At 30.2% G+C, this 19,629-nt stretch overlaps 6 protein-coding genes across 12 annotated transcripts; 3 read left to right on the top strand and 3 right to left on the bottom strand.

Moving 5' to 3' along the window:
• Nucleotides 1-2,755: 2,755 nt before the first annotated feature.
• On the top strand, nt 2,756-7,123 carry LOC109594391 (uridine-cytidine kinase). 2 transcript variants are annotated; one of them, XM_049964934.1, is made up of 6 exons: nt 2,756-3,058; nt 3,113-3,369; nt 3,420-3,565; nt 3,622-3,719; nt 4,055-4,103; nt 5,975-7,123. In XM_049964934.1, exons 1-6 carry the CDS (start codon nt 2,768-2,770, stop codon nt 6,145-6,147), a joined length of 1,014 nt encoding a protein of 337 aa, XP_049820891.1. In that variant the 5' UTR covers nt 2,756-2,767; the 3' UTR covers nt 6,148-7,123. The 2 variants fall into 2 exon arrangements, with proteins under 2 accessions (XP_049820891.1, XP_049820892.1); XM_049964935.1 differs by lacking the exon at nt 5,975-7,123 and adding an exon at nt 4,658-5,821 and having other exon boundaries at nt 2,818-3,058.
• On the bottom strand, nt 7,116-7,917 carry LOC109594386 (ubiquitin-like protein 5). Of its 4 annotated transcripts, none has more exons than XM_020009609.2 (3): nt 7,791-7,917; nt 7,457-7,640; nt 7,116-7,227 (listed from the first exon to the last, which is right to left on the bottom strand). In XM_020009609.2, the coding sequence occupies exons 2-3, from the start codon at nt 7,632-7,634 to the stop codon at nt 7,184-7,186; spliced, it is 222 nt and encodes a 73-aa protein (XP_019865168.1). In that variant the 5' UTR covers nt 7,635-7,640; nt 7,791-7,917; the 3' UTR covers nt 7,116-7,183. The 4 variants fall into 4 exon arrangements, with proteins under 4 accessions (XP_019865168.1, XP_019865166.1, XP_049820894.1 ...); XM_020009607.2 differs by having other exon boundaries at nt 7,757-7,859; XM_049964937.1 differs by having other exon boundaries at nt 7,697-7,820.
• Nucleotides 7,918-8,014: 97 nt separating this feature from the next.
• Nucleotides 8,015-11,265, top strand: LOC109594385 (surfeit locus protein 4 homolog). The gene is made up of 5 exons (XM_020009605.2): nt 8,015-8,165; nt 8,589-8,852; nt 8,907-9,137; nt 9,220-9,399; nt 10,653-11,265. The coding sequence occupies exons 1-5, from the start codon at nt 8,115-8,117 to the stop codon at nt 10,737-10,739; spliced, it is 813 nt and encodes a 270-aa protein (XP_019865164.2). The 5' UTR covers nt 8,015-8,114; the 3' UTR covers nt 10,740-11,265.
• On the bottom strand, nt 11,168-12,680 carry LOC109594384 (iron-sulfur protein NUBPL). The gene is made up of 5 exons (XM_020009604.2): nt 12,506-12,680; nt 12,293-12,452; nt 12,074-12,239; nt 11,833-12,017; nt 11,168-11,781 (listed from the first exon to the last, which is right to left on the bottom strand). The coding sequence occupies exons 1-5, from the start codon at nt 12,554-12,556 to the stop codon at nt 11,414-11,416; spliced, it is 930 nt and encodes a 309-aa protein (XP_019865163.1). The 5' UTR covers nt 12,557-12,680; the 3' UTR covers nt 11,168-11,413.
• A 123-nt stretch (nt 12,681-12,803) lies between these two features.
• On the top strand, nt 12,804-17,379 carry LOC109594451 (nonsense-mediated mRNA decay factor SMG7). 2 transcript variants are annotated; one of them, XM_020009671.2, is made up of 11 exons: nt 12,804-12,991; nt 13,043-13,259; nt 13,312-13,775; nt 13,872-14,257; nt 14,313-14,456; nt 14,513-14,705; nt 14,760-14,878; nt 14,933-15,141; nt 15,620-16,435; nt 16,488-16,743; nt 16,796-17,379. In XM_020009671.2, the coding sequence occupies exons 1-10, from the start codon at nt 12,960-12,962 to the stop codon at nt 16,728-16,730; spliced, it is 2,823 nt and encodes a 940-aa protein (XP_019865230.2). In that variant the 5' UTR covers nt 12,804-12,959; the 3' UTR covers nt 16,731-16,743; nt 16,796-17,379. The 2 variants fall into 2 exon arrangements, with proteins under 2 accessions (XP_019865230.2, XP_019865229.2); XM_020009670.2 differs by having other exon boundaries at nt 12,805-12,991; nt 16,488-17,379.
• A 60-nt stretch (nt 17,380-17,439) lies between these two features.
• On the bottom strand, nt 17,440-19,629 carry LOC109594429 (casein kinase II subunit beta). Of its 2 annotated transcripts, XM_049964936.1 has the most exons (4): nt 19,495-19,629; nt 19,208-19,283; nt 19,042-19,144; nt 17,440-18,330 (listed from the first exon to the last, which is right to left on the bottom strand). In XM_049964936.1, the coding sequence occupies exons 2-4, from the start codon at nt 19,277-19,279 to the stop codon at nt 17,840-17,842; spliced, it is 666 nt and encodes a 221-aa protein (XP_049820893.1). In that variant the 5' UTR covers nt 19,280-19,283; nt 19,495-19,629; the 3' UTR covers nt 17,440-17,839. The 2 variants fall into 2 exon arrangements, with proteins under 2 accessions (XP_049820893.1, XP_019865204.1); XM_020009645.2 differs by lacking the exon at nt 19,495-19,629 and having other exon boundaries at nt 19,208-19,466.

Below are 19,629 nucleotides of genomic sequence, written 5' to 3'. Positions count from 1 at the left end.
AGCGTGTTGCCGCTTGTGCGAAAGACGGATCCGTACTGAGCGACGCCCCCATGTTGGACGTCGACAGGCGTCTCTTACGCGTCGCCAAACCATCTCGTCCACATCACTTGGGCAAAAGTTTTTAATTGTCACTATTAATAATTGATTACCAGTTTTTTCTGTGTTAAAAATATATATATTTTCGAAGTAAATATATTAACCTATCGCCACCAGAATGCGGCAGCGACATAAAACTCGGCAATTCCATGGCACATAATATAATTTTTTCAAAGAATTATCATTGCATTCCGTACACATGAACTAAAACTGCACATTCCAAAAACATGTACGTTTCAATTGAAACAAGTTCGTTGGTCTTTGTTTGTCATTTTCAATCATTTCAGTTTAATGCATTTTTGAATAACAACAATATTTATTTTTTACACATGTAATATTTCTGTTTCCATAAATTCAATCTGTGATAGGCCTCACTCCCTGAATCACATTATTTTTATTAACAATTCAGAAACGTGATAAAATCTCTTTGTGTGAGTTGTATTCAAAAAGAAATATGTATAATATTCTGAAGGAGTCAATTTGTAGCCCGTAATAAGATATCGATTATTTTTCAGCAATTTTGGATCTTTTTTGTCCCCGACTTGGCTCTATTTTATAACATCAGTTTCACTGAAATCAACCAATTTTGCCCAAATATGTGTTTTCTAAAGTAAATTAAACGAATTTAACTTGAATTCATTACATAATTTAAAGATAACGCAATCATAAAAAAATTACAAGGCGTAAACATATACTTAAAAATTTACATTTTAACAAAATATTTTGTTACATATGTATGTTGTTGATGTTCTTGAAAATATTCCAATGGATTATTATATTTATTGACATTTTCAATAGCTTTACAACTCAATTATCCACCCAAGCCGAGGAAAGCAGGTGCTTTCCCGATAAATGAATGAATTTTCTGGATAATTGAAGAAATAGAATTTATCCTGCTTCGCCTCGATTTAAACGACAACAATCGCCCATTACCAGTTTCTACACTGTTCACTGCAGAGATTTTTCACTATTAAGGATCCATTTATTTTATCCGTTTGGTGGTTTGTAGATGACCGCGATTAATTTGGAGACAAGGAATAGACAAATTAAACTATGCGAAGTTATTTTGGGTCAGTATAGGTATTGAAGGGTAACGAACTTACATCAAAGACATGTAAGAATTTTAATGGATAAGGCTAAACTTATTGTATAATAAATAGTTCTTAAATGGAATTTACAGAAGCCATTTAAAATCAAATTTCTTCATGAAGGCATTTATTATATTTGGAGGAAGTTGTGGCTTAATATATCAAAATACTGGCTACTCGTTTAGGTCCATTCTAATCGTTCTAATAAATTTAATCATTAATAGAGCAGCAGCTTAACACATATAATTATCAGACATTAAAACATTGTCGAAACTATTAACACTTCCTCTACTTTCACGTATAATAAATTCATTGAGTAACTTATTTTTTATATTAAATTATAATTAAATTCATTAAATTGCTACTATAGCGCTGATATAGTTATTTATTTGAAGCAATAGATACTGTCCGATGATTTATGGAATATCATCAATTTTGTTTCAAGAACCGAGGTGCACAATATGTAGGCTTAATTTACTTTTGCAGCCGTGGGCACAAATAATTTACGGCGGTTATGCCAGTAATTAATGGTAATAAAACTTACAAAACGTATACGGCACTTAATTTTATAGACAAGCAATTTTACTATTACTGTAAACTTGGTATTTGCTCCTAAATTACACGCATTTAAATTAACACAGTCTTAGTTTATTAAAATTAATAAAATCTCTTTAAATTGTTTATTTATTTTTTAATTTGTTAATGTGATTGTGACTAATATATTATTCTCTTCTATAGTCGTCCAGTGTAAAACAATGTTAATTTTAATTGATTTTATATCGGAAACTTTCTTGAAAATTTAAAATCGGAATATCTAAAAAAAGGATATTCTAATCAAATTAAATCAAAAGTGCCTAATTCTTCTAAGATGTTAAAAAATATTCAGTGGTGTATAATTAGGCCGAAAAAAATAGGAGAACCCCCCTCCCAGAAACTACGTTACGGTATCATTATGGAAAAACTTTATTGTAATTAATTGTAAGTATGTATTTTAATATAATTCAAACCAAATTTAAACACAATTGGTCCGAAATTTAAATTTTATTTAGATTTTCTTCATAATTTTGTCTACCTATTTTAGAAACATATAAATAAAATGATAATATATCTTATATTTCAATATTTATTTTAATTAAAATTGTGAACAACTTCGGTATTGATTAAAGTATCAGTACACCAAAAAATAATATTAATTATATTATCGTATAAAATATAACAGTGCGATATTTAAAAATGTTTTGTGTATAAATTAATAAAATTTTCGTATTTAGTAAACCTAAACACGATACTTGTTTTGTAATTTCATCTACCAACAGATATTTGATAAAAAATAAATACAACTTGTTCTCGACTCGAGTGACTCAATCAAATAGTAATAAAATGGAAGAATCCTGAAACATAAAGAACAAAAGCGTGGGTTGAAGATCTCCTTTTCAGTTTTCGAATTTACTATATTTTTATCCAGTTGCGAAAATTTAAATATTTATCGGGAATCACGAAGAGCGATATGAACACGGGCGCCATCTATGAACGGAGTGGCCGTACCGTATTTGGGCAGATTTTCTAAAGCTTTTCCTCAAGCAATGTTACCTGTACTGAAAAATTTGCCTATTTGCAATTTACTCTATGCATCGCTAGTACGGTCGAGCGATCTACTAGCGGGAATAAAACTGCGTCGCGCAGCTTCTATTTCTTTCGTTCAATTGCAGGTTAAGTTTGGTGCGTGCTGCACTATTGATTTTCCCAGTAAACGCCGAACATTCACAACGTACAAAATGAGCGACACGAAATTGAACGGCAGCCCCAAAATTAACGGGTCCGATTCGAAGACTCCGTTTTTGATCGGTGTTTCAGGAGGTACGGCCAGTGGAAAGGTATGAGATAATTTTCCAGAGCTTTTCCTTTTGGATAATCACTCTGTTGTGTAGAGCACAGTATGCAAGAGGATAATGGAAAAGCTGGGACAAGTTGACATGGATCAGACACAAAGACAAGTTGTATGTATATCACAGGACAGTTTTTACAGGGAATTGACACCTTCAGAGATTGCCAAGGCTGAAAAAGGTCAATTCAATTTTGATCATCCAGATGCTTTTAATGACGTTCTTATTAGAGAAACACTACAGGACATTCTGGCTGGAAAGATTGTACAAATACCAACATATGATTACAAGAATCATTCACTGTAAGTGTTTCAAATGGTTCTATATGAATAATTCAATGGGTTATTTTTAGAAACAAGGACGTGTTTCTTACAATATATCCTGCTGATGTTGTCCTATTTGAAGGCATTTTAGTGTTTTATTGGCCTGAAATAAGGAATTTGTATCATATGAAACTGTTTGTTGACACAGATTCAGATACAAGATTAGCCAGAAGAGGTTTTTATTAATACATTTTATTAATTACAAATTTTACAACAAAACTTATATTTTAGTGCCAAGGGACATAAATGAAAGAGGAAGGGATTTAGAACAAGTACTTAATCAGTATATGAATTTTGTGAAGCCTGCTTTTGAGGAATTTTGTTTTCCAGTAAGTTTTATTTCTTAATCTTGTACTTAACAGAATATCATGGACTTATAAATTAGATAATATATAAAAATAGATAAGTAATTATAGTATTAATGTAATAATTCCTTTATCTGGTTCATTTTTGTACATTAGTATGTTATTCACAAAATTTTAATTGTTCTATGATTTTTAGTATACAGCTTGTAGGGTGTATGTAAAACTAATTACCCAAATTTAATTAAAAAATATGCAACAATTGCCATATTTTGACCAAAGAGAGTTCTTTGTGGTTTTAAAAAATATATATAAATATATTCTCTTAATAAAGATTCTAATAGGGATTATTTAATTTACAGACAAAAAAATTTGCTGATGTAATTATACCCAGAGGCGCTGATAATAATGGTGAGTAACGGTAATTAATTTATTTGTTGGTATTAAAAGAATACTTGAGTGTAGTAATGATGAATATAAATCAAAAACAAACAGTATTTAGTTATGCTCAACTAATTGTTCAAATAATGGAAATATGCCACTAATTGGGAAAAAATCTTTGACCAGTTAAACCACAATTAAACTATATAAACTATATAAAAAACCTATTGGATTATAATAAGTGTAATATACATAACACTAAAAACTGATTGGATTTGCGGTCCTGTAGTAATATTTGCCAGTTATAATTGAGAACTGCTTCAAACTCTGTAAAAAAAAAACTTCTCCGCCTATTCCTGCCTTAAATCTAGACGCAAAACGCTTTATGGTGTCTGGTGAATAGTCACTGCAATATCATCATCATTGACGTTGTGGGCTCGCTTTAGTAATATCGCATTTCATAATCACTTTCCATCTTCTGTGGATTTACCCCCAGTTCCTCTGTCTGCGTGTGCATGATATGTATTGATGTGTTGACCAACCTATTTGGTTATCATTGATTGATTTACGTTAATCTGTTGCAGTGGCTATTGACCTAATAGTACACCACATCTGGGATATTTTGCACGGCAACGGTAAAGAAAACGGACATACCTCTTTGCCCACGACGCCACTTACACCATTGAGTATTTAAAAGGCAACCCCTCATTCATAATGGTGTTCGTTTCAACATAAGTATTTACGAAAACTTATAGTCACTTTATTTCTTTTGGGGTAATCCTTTGGAATTGAATCTAAGTCGATTTGTGATACTCTTAGAGAATTTTATTGATTGTAATATTTACTCGTTGTTTTGACTTAGGTACATGTTATCTAAAATAATTTCTATTTTAAGAATTGACTGTTAACTAACTATGGAGGTGTTTTACAATGTGTTCAACAATTTTTCAATTTTTTATTGATTGTAGTTAGTTCTTAACATCATCAAAGGCTTTGCCCTATTCCTTTGACTACCACAGAAAATTAGGACATTACACATATGTGTAATTAAAATACACAATTACAATTAATTGTAAAAAAATAAAATTGTTATTACAGACAGTAATAGACAGAAAACATGAATTTCAAAGGACTAATTTCCCTTGTTAATAGCTTGTATTGTTATTGTGATAAATATTGTTTAACAGACTATATAGTATTAAAAAATTGTGAACACTGTGGAATGAAAATGTAGGTTGTGAAATTTAATCACTTACTTAGTACTTTAGACGCTAGCATAATTTATGCAATATTATTGTTAAATTGAAATTTTGGCCATTTTTTACTTTTAAGAAATCATGTGTTTATTGAATCTAAATTTTCCACTATTAAATAAGCAATTTCCAAATTTGTTAGAAGTATTAGTGGCATTTTCTGTTAAGATTTAGTATTACATATGTGATAAATCTATATTTTCTAAATACTTATTGCTGATACACGAACCTTATAATTTTACACATGAAGTGCTATTTTCAAGGCTGGTCCCACAAAACCTGTCATACAAGTATACTAAATAGATTTGACAATGGAATGCCATTAAAAATCTCACTGAATAATAGGGTATTAATAAGACTGGAAATTTTATGCACAATTTGTCAATTGTACCAATTTTTCTACCTTTTTTTGTGTATTTTTATATATTAAAGCAGGCTTATATTGTAATCTCATGTTTGTTTATTATAAATACAGTAAATATGTATATACATGCATCACGTGTATTTTATTTTATAATGACCTTTATCTAAAATTTTTACGTTTCTCTAATTACAAACCTTCAGAAATTAGTGGTAAAATTTCCATTATTTTCATTTTCACATTACAAGTTATACTATCAATATGATTTAACGAATTCTATGTTTTAGTTGCGATCGAGTTGATAGTACAGCACATAAGAGAAATTTTGTTGAATAGAGGGAGGAAATCGGAAGAGCGACATGTAATAGTGCCGCCTCCTACTTTTTTGAAGTCTCCTGGATCATCACCTTCCAAGAGGTCCAACACAAATCCTGATTCGATGTTCAAGAGGCCTCACTAAATACAAAAAACACTAACATTCTAGAATTTATGTTTTGTTGTGCCCTTTAAGGGCAATGTTTTGTATGAATTTTTTATGTTTGCAGGTTGTGAATTAGTTTAACTAAATTGCTTAACCTAGAGCTTTAGTTTCCTAAATGATAGTTAAATAACACGTGAAACGTACAAATATTTTATGGTACAACTATTTATGTAGTATTTGGATATCTTCCATGACTAACAAAAAAGGCGTTATCTAATCCAAATGACTTATTTCTCAACTTTTAATTTGTAGTTAAGCAGATATTTTTATTTCTATAAATTTGACGTAAATGTTAATTTACGTACTAATGAACAAAATATTTGATGTATATTACAATAATAATTAATTATAAGGATTTCTCATACTTTTGTGATAATACTGGAACTGAACTGTTGGAAAAAACGTAATGAATCATGCACACTAAATCAAATTTGTAATTAATGTGTGCCTTAAGAATGTATTAATGTGATGTGGAGTAACATTTTTAAATTATTTATTTTTATAACTACAAATGAATGCTTAAACAATTTATCTTTTATTTAAATTCGGATCATGTCTTGCCAATGTTTTCCATAAAAATAAATATTTGTACCAAAACCTAACAGTTTTTTGAGCTTTAGTATAACTCACTATTCATTAACATTAGCAGTTGCTCAACTTATTGTTCAGATATTAGAAATGTAGAATACTTTTTATATTTTGATTTGCTACAATTTTAGGTATTAAATACCAAGTTAATTAGAATGCAATAATCTAAAATGAATCATTTTTTTTTTCTAAACGTTGAGTTTTGGCTCATTAAAATGTGTTATAGATTAGAAATTTTTGTCACTAACAAACTGTGTTGTGATTTTTATTATTTGTTGTGATATTTTGCCAAAACATATTTATTAAAGTGTTATACTTTAGACAAATTATTTTTGTTTGTAATGAATAAATAAAAGTAATTTGAATATTTCAATATTTTATTTATAGAAACTTAAATTAATGATATATTACAAAGTCAATCTTAAAATTACTGGTAGTATAACTCAATGTTCATCCCATCATGAATTTCATCTAATATTTAGTCAAGGAAAATTAATTATATATTTTTGAAAAAAACTTAAACATAGAACATGTACAAGGAACCAAAGTAACTAGAACAATTTATTATATTTGATGTTACAATGACATTGTCACACACAGTTCTTTCAGTTACTAAAGTTCCTTGTAATTATTCAGTACATGTAAGTATACTATCACACTGAATATACATAATATTTAATGAACAAGCAAAAAAGGATACAATCTTGTAGTTGAATGTGATCTTTGTATGTGGTGTACCATTTTTTCAAAACAATTTTGTCCCATCGTGTACCAGTCTGAGCTGCTATAAGCTTTTTCAAATCACCCACAGTATCGTCGGGATTACATTTCACTCTTACTTTCTTTCCCAAACGATCGTTGCAAGTTATTTCAATCATGATGACCTACAAATGGAAACTAACCTCAAACATCAAACAACCTATTTGATCAAATCAAGTACTTAATAATAATAACTAAATAGTATATTATCCTAACTATTGTATAATTTGATTACACATACCGATAAATTATAACTATGACAAATGTAAACTTACAACTTGTGATCGACCGACTAACTTCTAGAATAAAAACAATCACAGAAAACAAACTTCTTCTTCTTCTCTAATTTCATATAATTCTTATTAGTTCGAATTATTAAAAATAAATTTATGAAATTTATAAAGAATTATTAAAAATAACTTTTAAAATTATAGTCAAAATAAGGATTTAAATTGAACAAAGAAATTAATAAATCATATCATATCTGATGAGTCGTTTAGCTGGTGGAAATTATATGTAATTATGTGGAACTTATATTTTTGGTACAATCTCTGAAAAAATAGGTGTCTGCGTGGAGCTTTCGCTCTCAGTTCATCAAAATGAATATTCCAAACGAATATATATCAAATGCCGAAGACATTGCAGATCAGGTAATTAAACAAACATATTTTTATTTGTTTTTCAAACGGTTTATGTCACAATTTCATTTTAATCACTTGTTAAAATGTTTTTGTCACGTCACCCCAAACAATTTGTACATTCGCGATAATAATAATCAACAGGTTTTTCTTTTAATTAGTTACGGTACAATTTTTATTTTTATAAAAAATGTGATAATTTTTCTAATTTCAACTGATATGCAACATCCTATGTAGCCAAAAACCTGGCTCCATATGGGTTTTAATTTTGAATTTTTTTCAAGTTTTTTTTGTACTTCAGCCAGTTATATATATAATAATTGTATTAATAGTTTTTGGTCAACTAAACTGTTCACAAATCTCAAGTTTCATTACAATATTCAATTTTGCTAAATGTTAAATTATGCAACACTAATTTGAACTTTTATGTTAAAGGTTACAAGAAAATTGAAACACATATTGCCCACTTTAGCTAGAGTATGTCTAATTTCAACATTCTTCGAGGATGGCCTCAGAATGTGGTTCCAGTGGTCAGAACAGAGAGAATATATGGACATGTCATGGGGTTGTGGCAAATTTTTAGCAACGATTTTCGTATTAGTTAATTTAGTTGGACAACTTGGTGGATGTGTTATGGTAGTAATCAGATACAAGGTCCCCATTGCTTGTGGAGTGCTATTTTTCATTGTTGTCCTGCAGGTAAGAGTATCTGGTTGGTTTTATAAACTTTTATAAAACACTTTTCTCTTACAGACAGTGGCATACAGTATTTTATGGGACATGCAATTTTTGCTTAGAAATTTCGCCCTTATTGGAGCCTTGTTGCTTGTACTAGCTGAAAGCCGAGGAGAGGCTAAGAGTTTATTTGCTGGTGTACCATCTTTGGGAGAAAACAAGCATAAAAATTATTTACAACTCTCTGGAAGAATTTTATTAGTTTTTATGTTTATTACATTAATCAGATTTGAATTCAGTTTTCTCTCTGTAAGTATGATGTTCAATATGACAATCTTTATGATAAATAGATTAATCTGATTAGTTTATTGATTTATGGATTTTGTTTTAGATTGTTTTGGATTTGCTGGGTTCAACTATTATGATATTAGTGACAATAGGTTACAAAACCAAATTGTCAGCATCAATTTTAGTTGTTCTCCTAACAACATTAAATTTCTATCACAATGCTTGGTGGAATATTCCTGATTATAAACCATTGAGAGATTTCTTAAAATATGACTTCTTCCAGGTAAGCCAACTTAATTTATAGAATTAATTAAATTGATCATAGTCTCATAGTCAAGAGTAACATATTAAAATAGAAGTAGTTTAACATTAGTTAAATGATTACTTTTTTTATTAAAAAATGATTTAAACCAAATTGACAAACTTTAAAATTTAGATTTATATTCCTTTTTTTCTAATTACAGTAACAAATATTTATATTTAACATATTAAAATAACAATCAAAAAGATATACAAATATTATTTAAAAATAAAATACCATTAGATTCTTATTAGATTTATATTACTTTTTATTTTTTTCTAATAACAATCAAAAATGTTTATTTTTAACATATAATATAGTCCCATTAAGTAAAAATTATTCAAATAATATTTAAAAACGTCATGATGTCTTGTTTTAATATAAATTAAATTACCAAAATTTTAACCATATTGACAAAGATTCCTATTAGATTTCTATAACTTGCAATTACAATTGCAAATGTTTGTTTTTAAAACTTTGTACTTAATAATAACAGTTGCTACGTAATGTGTCAAGTATCACAAATATTTTTAAATAAAACAGTTCAAGGCCGACGAGTTCCTAGTTTTCTTTTAGAGTATACTGTGAAACGGGCCGTGAAAAATGTGAAAACATATGTATATTTAAATATTTGACATTAAGAAAGTTGGTTATCCATTAATGATTATTTAATAAAGAGGTCAGCATTATTTTAACCGGCTCCAGTCTTGACCTTGTTTTATTGTAACTGGATTTTCACCAACAGTAAATGAAAGCGATTATACGTATTTCACATGATAATTGATAATAATAAAAATGGGGACTAATCTTTGTACTTATGTGTTGTGACATCAAATAAAATAGCTTTTCATAGGTTTATTATAAATGTGCAATTCATGATATATGAATAGGTATACTTTTCAGTTGCTATGAATATCACGTTACAATTCGTAATGATTAATAAACAGTATAAGAAAATCTTAATGTATAGTTTTATATTTCTATTCTTCATTAAATTATACTGTAATTTTTATAATTTGTCTTTATAATCCAGTTTGCTGATAAATCAATTAAATATTCATAATATTCAATTGGTAGACAATTAAATTATTATCTAATTACTAACAGTTTAAATGATATTTTGTTTAAATAGTGATTCAGTAAAATTACATAGTTTATAAACATTTTAAAATTATAATCATGGTTAATTTAATTAATATTTTAAAGTTGAAATTATAAAACGACTTATTTTGCAGACACTGTCCGTGATTGGAGGACTTCTGATGATTGTATATTTAGGCCCTGGTGGAGTATCAATGGACGAACACAAGAAAAAGTGGTAAAATTAATTTCATTCCGAGAAAAAGTGATTTGGACAGTTACTTTGACTGAAATGTACCATTGACAAACATTTATTTAACGCACATGATTTATCAGATAATTAAACTGCTATTAAAACTACTAGTTTTTTAGTAATTTTAAAGGACAGTTTATCATTTTATTTGTCATCTAGTTGTTAATTGTATTACCAATCTTTTTGTATATATTTTAACTTTATGTAATAGTAAACTATGTTTTTGATTTTAATGTTAAACTTTATTTAAATTGACCGATTCAACTGTGAACGTGATTTTTTAGATCTTTCCCAGTACCTTAAGTCTTATATATTCTGTTAATGTAAGTCAAAGTAAGAGCATCTGTGCAAAAAGTTTTCGTACTTCATAAACATTAATGTTTTTATTTTTTATATGCTCAAATATTTTGTACATGAAAGCCTCTTCCACTGTAATTTTGTTGTATTTTCTAGATTTTATGTTTTACAATTGGGTTGTTAATAGGACTAATAAAAGTACATATTTTTACAATTTATTTTATTTGTTATTATTGCAAAGAGTATATTTTCAACATGATCAAACATTTTAATAGGTTTATCAGTAGACTTTATAAATATTGATTATATCTAAATCATGTTTTGTTAAGATCAAAAATATTATGTAACAATTGATAACTTAAATAATTATGCTTTGTTAACAACTTTATTTGTGTCAGCCTCTAAAAAGTCAATTATATCTTTTGCTACATTTCTATATTGTTGTGAAATGGAACTATCAGGTTCATTAATAACTATTGGAATTCCTTTATCACAATTTACGGAAATTTCTTTTTGTATAGGAAATCGTTCCATTATTTTACAGTTTAAGTCTCTAGATAAGTCTTTGATTCCATTACCAAACATTTCAATGTTACTACTGCATGAGGGACAAACTACATGACTCATGTTTTCTATAATACCTATTAAAGGTACATTCAATTTTTTATACATTACACCACCTCTTTTAGTAACTTGAAGGGAAGCATTTTGTGGAGTAGTAATTAAAACAACACCTAGAATTAAAAGTGCAATTCCATGAACAATTAAAATTATTTTGAATTTACCTGAAATAGGAAGGTTTTGCACAAGTGATAAATGCGTGTCTCCAGTTCCTGGTGGTGTATCTACTATAAGATAATCTGTGGGACCCCATTCCACTTGTCTCATTAATTTGTCAAGTGCCTGCATAACCATTAAACCTCTCCAAATCAATGCAGCTCCTTCCTCTATGAGAAATCCCATTGACATGCTGGTTAAATTTACATAGACAAACCAGATTTTGCAATCGACCAGGGATTTACTTACCATTTAATTCCATAATTTACTAAAGGCTCCATTAAATTGTTGTCATTCAATAGAGGTACATCATTTAAATTCATCATTAGTGGAATTGTTGGACCAAATATATCTGCATCCAACAAGCCAACATTCTTCTCTGGATGAAGTACTCTTAATGCTGCTGCTATATTCACTGAAATTTTTAAAGTTTGTGGAATAAAAAATAAAAAATTTATTAATAATAACCTGCTGTGGTACTTTTGCCAACACCCCCTTTTCCAGATGAAACAAGGACGATGTGTTTTACATTGGTTATAGGTTTTTTGACTGGCAATCCTTTTGCCATAACTTTAGCCCTGTGATGTTCCACATTAGATTTATCAGCCAATGTTCTACATATTATAGTCTAAAATAATGACTGTTGAATTAAACTAGTTTCAGTATTCAATAAATACTTACATTAAATGACGAAAATAACTTCTTATGCTTACTGTTAAAAATTAGATTCATGATGCCACAGATCTAAAAGTTTTTAAAATTTGTAAGTTTAAAGGTTAAGAAATTTGAACTAATTTGTTTGAAACAATAAAACTATATCATTATTAAAACACATTTTGTGGAATACAGAAAAAAACAAAGTCACTATTTTAAGGCACGATTAGTATTAATTGTTTTTTTAATAATCGTATCTAAGTAGGTGCAAGTCAAACAAATAACTAAGAAGAAGAAGTGAAGTATCATTGCATATCAAAATTTTAAAAATAATGGGTATATTTATCACATTGTATAAATATCCGTGATAAACATAAGCGCGATTACTAAAGTGTTTGTGTGTTAAAATTGGAGTAAGAGTAAAATGCAATAAAAGTTTTCCAGTTAAGTCTAACCTCAAACTTTTGTAATATTTCCTATTATGGGTTACAAGGCAGCTGTTCATATTTTGAAGTGAGTTGATAAAACACACATCACATCTTTTATAAATGTAATGTATTTCAGACAAGCTGATGATTTGAAAATAAAAGTAAATAGGAAATGTGATTTGTTAAACAGCAATGAAGCATGGACCAATCAACAGAAATTACAAACAATATATCATCAAGCTCTGGTGCTTGATTTAGAATATGCTTTAGATAAAAAAGTTGAACAGGATCTGTGGAATGTCGGCTTTAAAAATCACATATCTTCTTTACAACAAATGGCAAGGGACAAAAAAGTAAGTACTTATTTGATTTGTCACAAAAATAGTTTGACAGTAAATATTGCAGAATCCAAAAAGATCTGATGCTCAAGCTTTACTGACATGGTGCCTGGAAGCAGCATCTGGTTTTTATCTTACACTTTTACAAGACTTATGCAATACTTTTGATATAGATTTACCATTTAGAAGAAAGGGTAGTGTGTATGGCCAGATAAATAATAATGTAGATCAAGTGACACTGCCTCAGACATCATCCTGCCTCTATATTTGTCAATATTGCTTGGTGCATTTGGGTGACATTGCTAGATACAGAAATCAACGGAAACAAGCTGAAAATTTTTACAATCAAGCAATATTAGTTTCACCTACTAGTGGGCAACCTTACAATCAACTAGCCCTTTTAGAGGCCAGCCAGGGAGATAAACTCTCCACAGTTTATTACTACATTAGAGGAATTAGTGTTAAAAACCCATTTCCTGCATCTACCACAAATTTAATGAATACTTTATCATCAGCAATTGACAAGGATAGGTGAGTCAGAAGCATACTTTGAATTCCAGGTTCAATTTATCAACAATAAATTTTTTAGAATGTATTCTAAAAATAACAATTATGTCTCCTTTTTAGTCCTTTTGAGAAAATCCAGACAAAAATGACTGTGAATGAATTTATCCAATTATTCCTTTGTACCCATGGATTCTTGCATACAACAGTAGATCTTAAACAAGCAGAGACCTGTGTAAAAAGTCTAAATACCACTATGACTGCACTGGTGGCTACTCAGAGTTTCTCAATGGATGCTTTGATTAAGATCACCACCATAAATTTGTATGCCTTGAGACATGTATTGGGAACAAATACAATATCAAAGACTGAAGATTTGACTGAGGATGAGAAGCAAGTGGTGGTGTTAACTTTAGATTTGATTGCGGGATCACTCAGTGCATTTTTAGTACCAGTTCACACTTTAGTTATGGACGAAACTCTGTTAGATTATTATGCCCTTCCAGCAGGTAAGTTTGTGTTGTTAATTATGTATTAATCAAATCTAACACTAATTATTTGTAGTTAAGTTATTGATGAACTTCATTCAGTATGACCCAGATGTTTTAAAGCACAAGGTTTTTGCAAACAGACTTCAAATTTGGCCTAGTTTATGCAAGCTATTAAACAATGTTCAAAAAAGCTTAAAAGCGTTGAATTACAATAAGTGTACGCAAAACTATTTTTGAGTTACAATACTATTTTTTACATCTATTAAATTTTAGATATAAAATCGCCGTTGTCAGAGGATAAAACTTTACAGGGCTTTTTACCATTTACTTCAATTTACAAAAACTTGAACTTCAAAGAAGAAATTGAAGATGCTTCAACTGAAAGATTGGTGCGCATGAAACGAATTGTTGAGTTTAGTTTGTGGCTGTCAAAGGTAGACATTAATGGGAGTAAATTAATAACACAGTAAGTATGTGTTCTGTTTAATAATTTGTTCACTAAACTCTATTTATTACATAGAAATGAAGTAAATGGAGAACTAATTTTTGAACCTGGATGCATTCAACCTGATCCAACAAAAGATTTGTTGGAGGAAATGAAATCGTTTAGTATTGAAGTCAGTGAAACTAAAAAGAGGAGTAAGTATATGGTTTTATTGTTAATGGCATATTAACAAACAATTTAATTTTTAGATGGATTGGACAAAAAGGCAGGTATCCTAAAGCCACAAGGTTCCCTTGAAAAATCGAGAGAAGAGCGTGAAATGAATAATGATACCACAGATGTGAACTCATCAAATTTGATGAACGGCAGTCAAAAGACGGACGGCTTAAAGAATAAACGGGGAAAACAAAACGTTGCTTTGCAGTCAATTTTCAAAAAAATGGAAGAAAATAAGCAGGTAATATTAATTAAGAATTTAATGTGCAATTATAACTTATACAGATTATTTAAAGAAGATGATGTGACTACAAATTTCAAGATATTTTTAATTAACATTATAATGTATTAAATTATTTTTTTCAAAATCTGTGCATGTTTTAATATTACTAAATATATTATTGCATTGTAAGATGCAGTATTTTTATTCAGATTAAAAACAATAATTATTACTGTACTAATAACCCAGATAGAAACAATGGAATGCAAATAAAGTTGTTGTCACAAGAGTAAATTCAACATATACATAAAAGAATACACTTTTGAAGTGTCCCTTACTAAGAATCTCATATTTACTGCAAGAATTTATTATGAAAAGTTATCATCATAACTTATTTAAATGATGAAATTTGAACATTGAGTATTTATTTTTATTTGTCGATTTTTCTTCTATATTATATATGAGAAAAATAACGCATAATTAAAACTTCTATTTTCAGGTCAAGTTTAGTGTGGATGAAATTGAAAAGGAGAAATCGGTTAAATTTGATTCAAAATCGATTCAAAAGCAACAACCTCCTCAGAATTCCCAGTTTAATTTGCCCCTTCGCACCCAATCATTTAACCAAAATCATCCAGCGTTTCCCTTGAATCCAAACAATCAATCAGATTATTTGTCAACTCTTCGCAACGTGCCTAATATAACCATGGACAAAGGGACCAATTTCCAATTTAACAAATCAGAATTACCAAACATGAACAACCCGATAATGATGCCTTTCGGAGCCGTTCAACAACCGAACATGAAAGTGAATAAAATGCACAGCGGATTTTCGCAGCAACCAAATTCGTATGGAAACCAGCAGATGCCACCTGGACCATACCCACCTGGCCCATTCCCACCTTCGTTCAACATGATGAACCGTGAAGAAGTTCCCGCCGCCAATAACTCCTGGTGGCCAAGCAATCCACCACCGCCTCCAGCCAACAACAATTTTCCATCGAGATATGAAAACTTCCCCGTAAACAATTACCCGTATCAAGGCAACATGGGCCCGTACATGCCGCCCACGTCGATCATTCCTAAGCCGGACTTCAGCAAGCCGCCACCAAGCGGACCGACGCAGGGTGCCGGAGACATTTTCAACCCGTCGATCTGGAGCAGTTTCCACAGACCACACTACTCCAACGACTCACCGGGCGCCGGCTACGACGGTGGAGGAGGCCAAAGCATTTCCATGCGCCAGGCCATGCTCAAGGAGGCCAACATGCCAGGAGTCTCCAACTCGCCGGTAGGACGGTTTCTCAACACCAGCGTAAGTCTATTTTATAGGTTCATTGGGACACAACAGTCATTTGTATTTCCAGCAACCACATCCGGATAAATTTATGCCCAACACTGCGAATGCCCCACCCGCAACAACACCAGGGTATTCGTTATTCAACACGACCGGTTGGAATCCGAATTTGCCTGGACAATTGAAAAACAACAAGACTTCGAACGAAACCAACGTGAGCCATGTGTCGCAACAGTCTCTATTTGCTGGACAAGGACCTCAGTCACTGGCTCAACTCCTGGAGCAACAAAACCAAATGCCGAAGAATGATTAATAAATAATTAGCGGTAATGCATCGCAGAGGTTTCGGTTCTTCATTATTACGGTTGTCATTTATAGATCAAGTTATACAGTCAGATTTGAAAAACCAAAAATAATAACAATTCTCTGAAAGGGTCGTTGGAACATCATTAGAAGTGCCTTTCTATGTTTGTGTTGGTGAGGATTAATGAAAAATGAAATTTTAATACCTGGCTGTATTTGAAGTTTTTTACAATGTCGGACGTTCTTTTATGTCGTAGAATTACAGTTTCTCATTGACAAGATATTCCAGAGTGAATATTACTGAATGTTCGTTAAATATAAATTTGCTTTATAATGTAACATATCCAGATTGTTTTATACCATTGTTTAATTATTTTTCCTACTAGATTTAATTACTGTTTCTAACCACCTATGGTCTGATTATAAATTACTAGTCTATGTATTATTGTCATTTTGTTTTAATGCACATTGTACTTATTTACTGTTTAAATTATTGTTACTTATGAAGATTATATAGCTTGTTTAGCTTTATTACCAAAGTAGTTTTCTTCAGAGAAATCAAACCATTCATATTTTGATATACATATAATTATACTGTGAATTAAATACCAATTGTTGCGTTAATCAATAAAGGATAATTTTTTGTTAATGAAGCTTTATTACTATTTAAATAATAGCCCATCATTTTTAAAGTAAATACGGTAAATTAATACACTTGGTTATTAATAATTTGTATTTTACATATTAAAATTATATGAACAATATAGCATGTAACATAAATAATTAACCTACAAGTAGCTATTACAAAAGAAATTAAGTTATAATACTCCATTCGCACAATTACGAGTCTTGAGGGAGTTGCTTTATTTTACAATCAGTACATACATTGTACATGTAGTTTTATTTGTCTATACCGCTGGTGATAATGTTTCTTGATGGAACTATAAAAATAATATATTTCTTAAAGAAAAACGAAAACAACTCAGACGTGAAATTTCATATATTTGGTAAGACGCATTAAACTCGAGTCTGTAAGGATCACTTAACAAAAAAAATTTCCATCAACACATTAACTAACATATATTGTATCTCTTGGTTAAAATTTAAAAAATATATATATTAACGCTTTCCATTGTTAAAATTTAACGTTCTCATTGGCGTTTTGAATGTTGACGCAGCCTGTTGCTGTAGTTGATATGCCAGTGGATGAATTTTAAAACCAAAGAGTCTAGGAACGAACTGGTTTGTGGGACGTTTCGGTCTGTATTCAGGATGCACCATAAACAACATATGGGGGAATCCGGTTCCAAAATATGCTCCATCTGTGTGATGGTGTCTCGACGACTTCGGAGTATAAACATCCATGCATTTGGGACAGTATAACTTCACCATCGCCTCGCCGGGTACGTCCGAAAGACCGAGGGGCAGCTGGGCTTGATTCTCGCAGTAAACTCTTGGACAGAATCCAAAGTCGCCCGTCTGGTATTTTTCTATCATTTGAGCAATTCCACGATTTGTTAGAATATATCTTGCATGGATCAGACCATATAACATCTCTGCTGCTTGTTCGATTAGGTCTGACTGGTTTGGGTTGTCATCTAATTCATCATCTGAAAATTATCATTTTTTTTAGTAGAAGTACTATGATCAAAGAGGCATTCATCTGAAGGTATTTTATAAATGACTTGAATGAACAATTACTTTTTTAGTTTGTAAACTGTTTGATAGATGTTTATTTAACCCAGAATGAATTTCTCAACATTTAATTCTGTTTGTTTTATCAAACACAATATTTATATACAGTCTTTGTAAAGTTCATTGTTAAAAAGAAAACAAATTTTACTTTTTTACTGTAAATTGAACATAAGAACACCAGACAAAAATCCATTTTTGTATCAGTTTCTTTTGTATTTCACTCGAGTGCCACAAAATACATAATAAATGTCACAAAACATGGTATTTCAACATGGTATTCACCTTCTAGGTGGTCCCATTTTATTAATAATGAAGAATAACAATAAACAAATTGTAGCTCATATCTTTAACTACTAAAAAAGTAAGTTACAAAATGTAAACAACTTTTTTAATAAGTAATATTTACTATAAAAACTAATTCAATCACACAATTTTAAATTAAGTACCTCTACATATCATCGATCATAAAACAGCATATTAAAATTTTAAACAGAACTGCAGATATGCAGTTTTTGGTGTGGTTAATAGTTATTCAGTTATAAATACACACTTAAGGCTAAATCCAATTTGTATCATTAGAATACATATAAATTAGTACTTTGATACATAAAAATGGAAAAACTAACCTGGTTCCAAATCTAAGATCATATCCAAAGCTTGCCGGTAATGCGGTACTTGCTCATTGAGTCCGGTCAAATTGAATTTGTCCTGTATGTAGTCCTCATCAACCTAAAAATATCAATTTCCTGATGAGCACAGACAAGCTAATAATTAAGGATGTACTATATTTACCTCGCAGAAATATTCGTTTCCTCTCAATCCACAGAACCAGGAAATCCATGATACCTCCTCTGAGCTGCTCATTTTTCTACAAATTTATGTTAACATTAAGCAAAAACAGCAAATTTGCTAGGGAAATGGGTGTTTAAACCCTGTGTTTAGATCGAGATTATTGACATTTACGTTTAACCAATGTCAAATTTAACTAGTTTAAACAAAAGGACGATGATTTCAACACTAAATATCGCTAAAACTAGGCGTCTATGGCCGCCAGATTCAACGGAAAGAAATAAAATTACCTTTTTGTACCTTGATTAGCCACGCTTACGCTACTTCATCTACGCGAAAAGGAAACCGACGACAGAACCATCTACATGTATAAAGCGTAATTAAACTAAAGAGGCAAAATTTAAAACTATTTATGTAAAATGTTT

This window comes from Aethina tumida, chromosome 3, assembly GCF_024364675.1.
Source record: "Aethina tumida isolate Nest 87 chromosome 3, icAetTumi1.1, whole genome shotgun sequence".
NCBI lineage: Eukaryota > Metazoa > Arthropoda > Insecta > Coleoptera > Nitidulidae > Aethina > Aethina tumida.
Note: the sequence above shows the minus strand (reverse complement) of the source record. Positions and strands in the feature narration are given on the sequence as shown.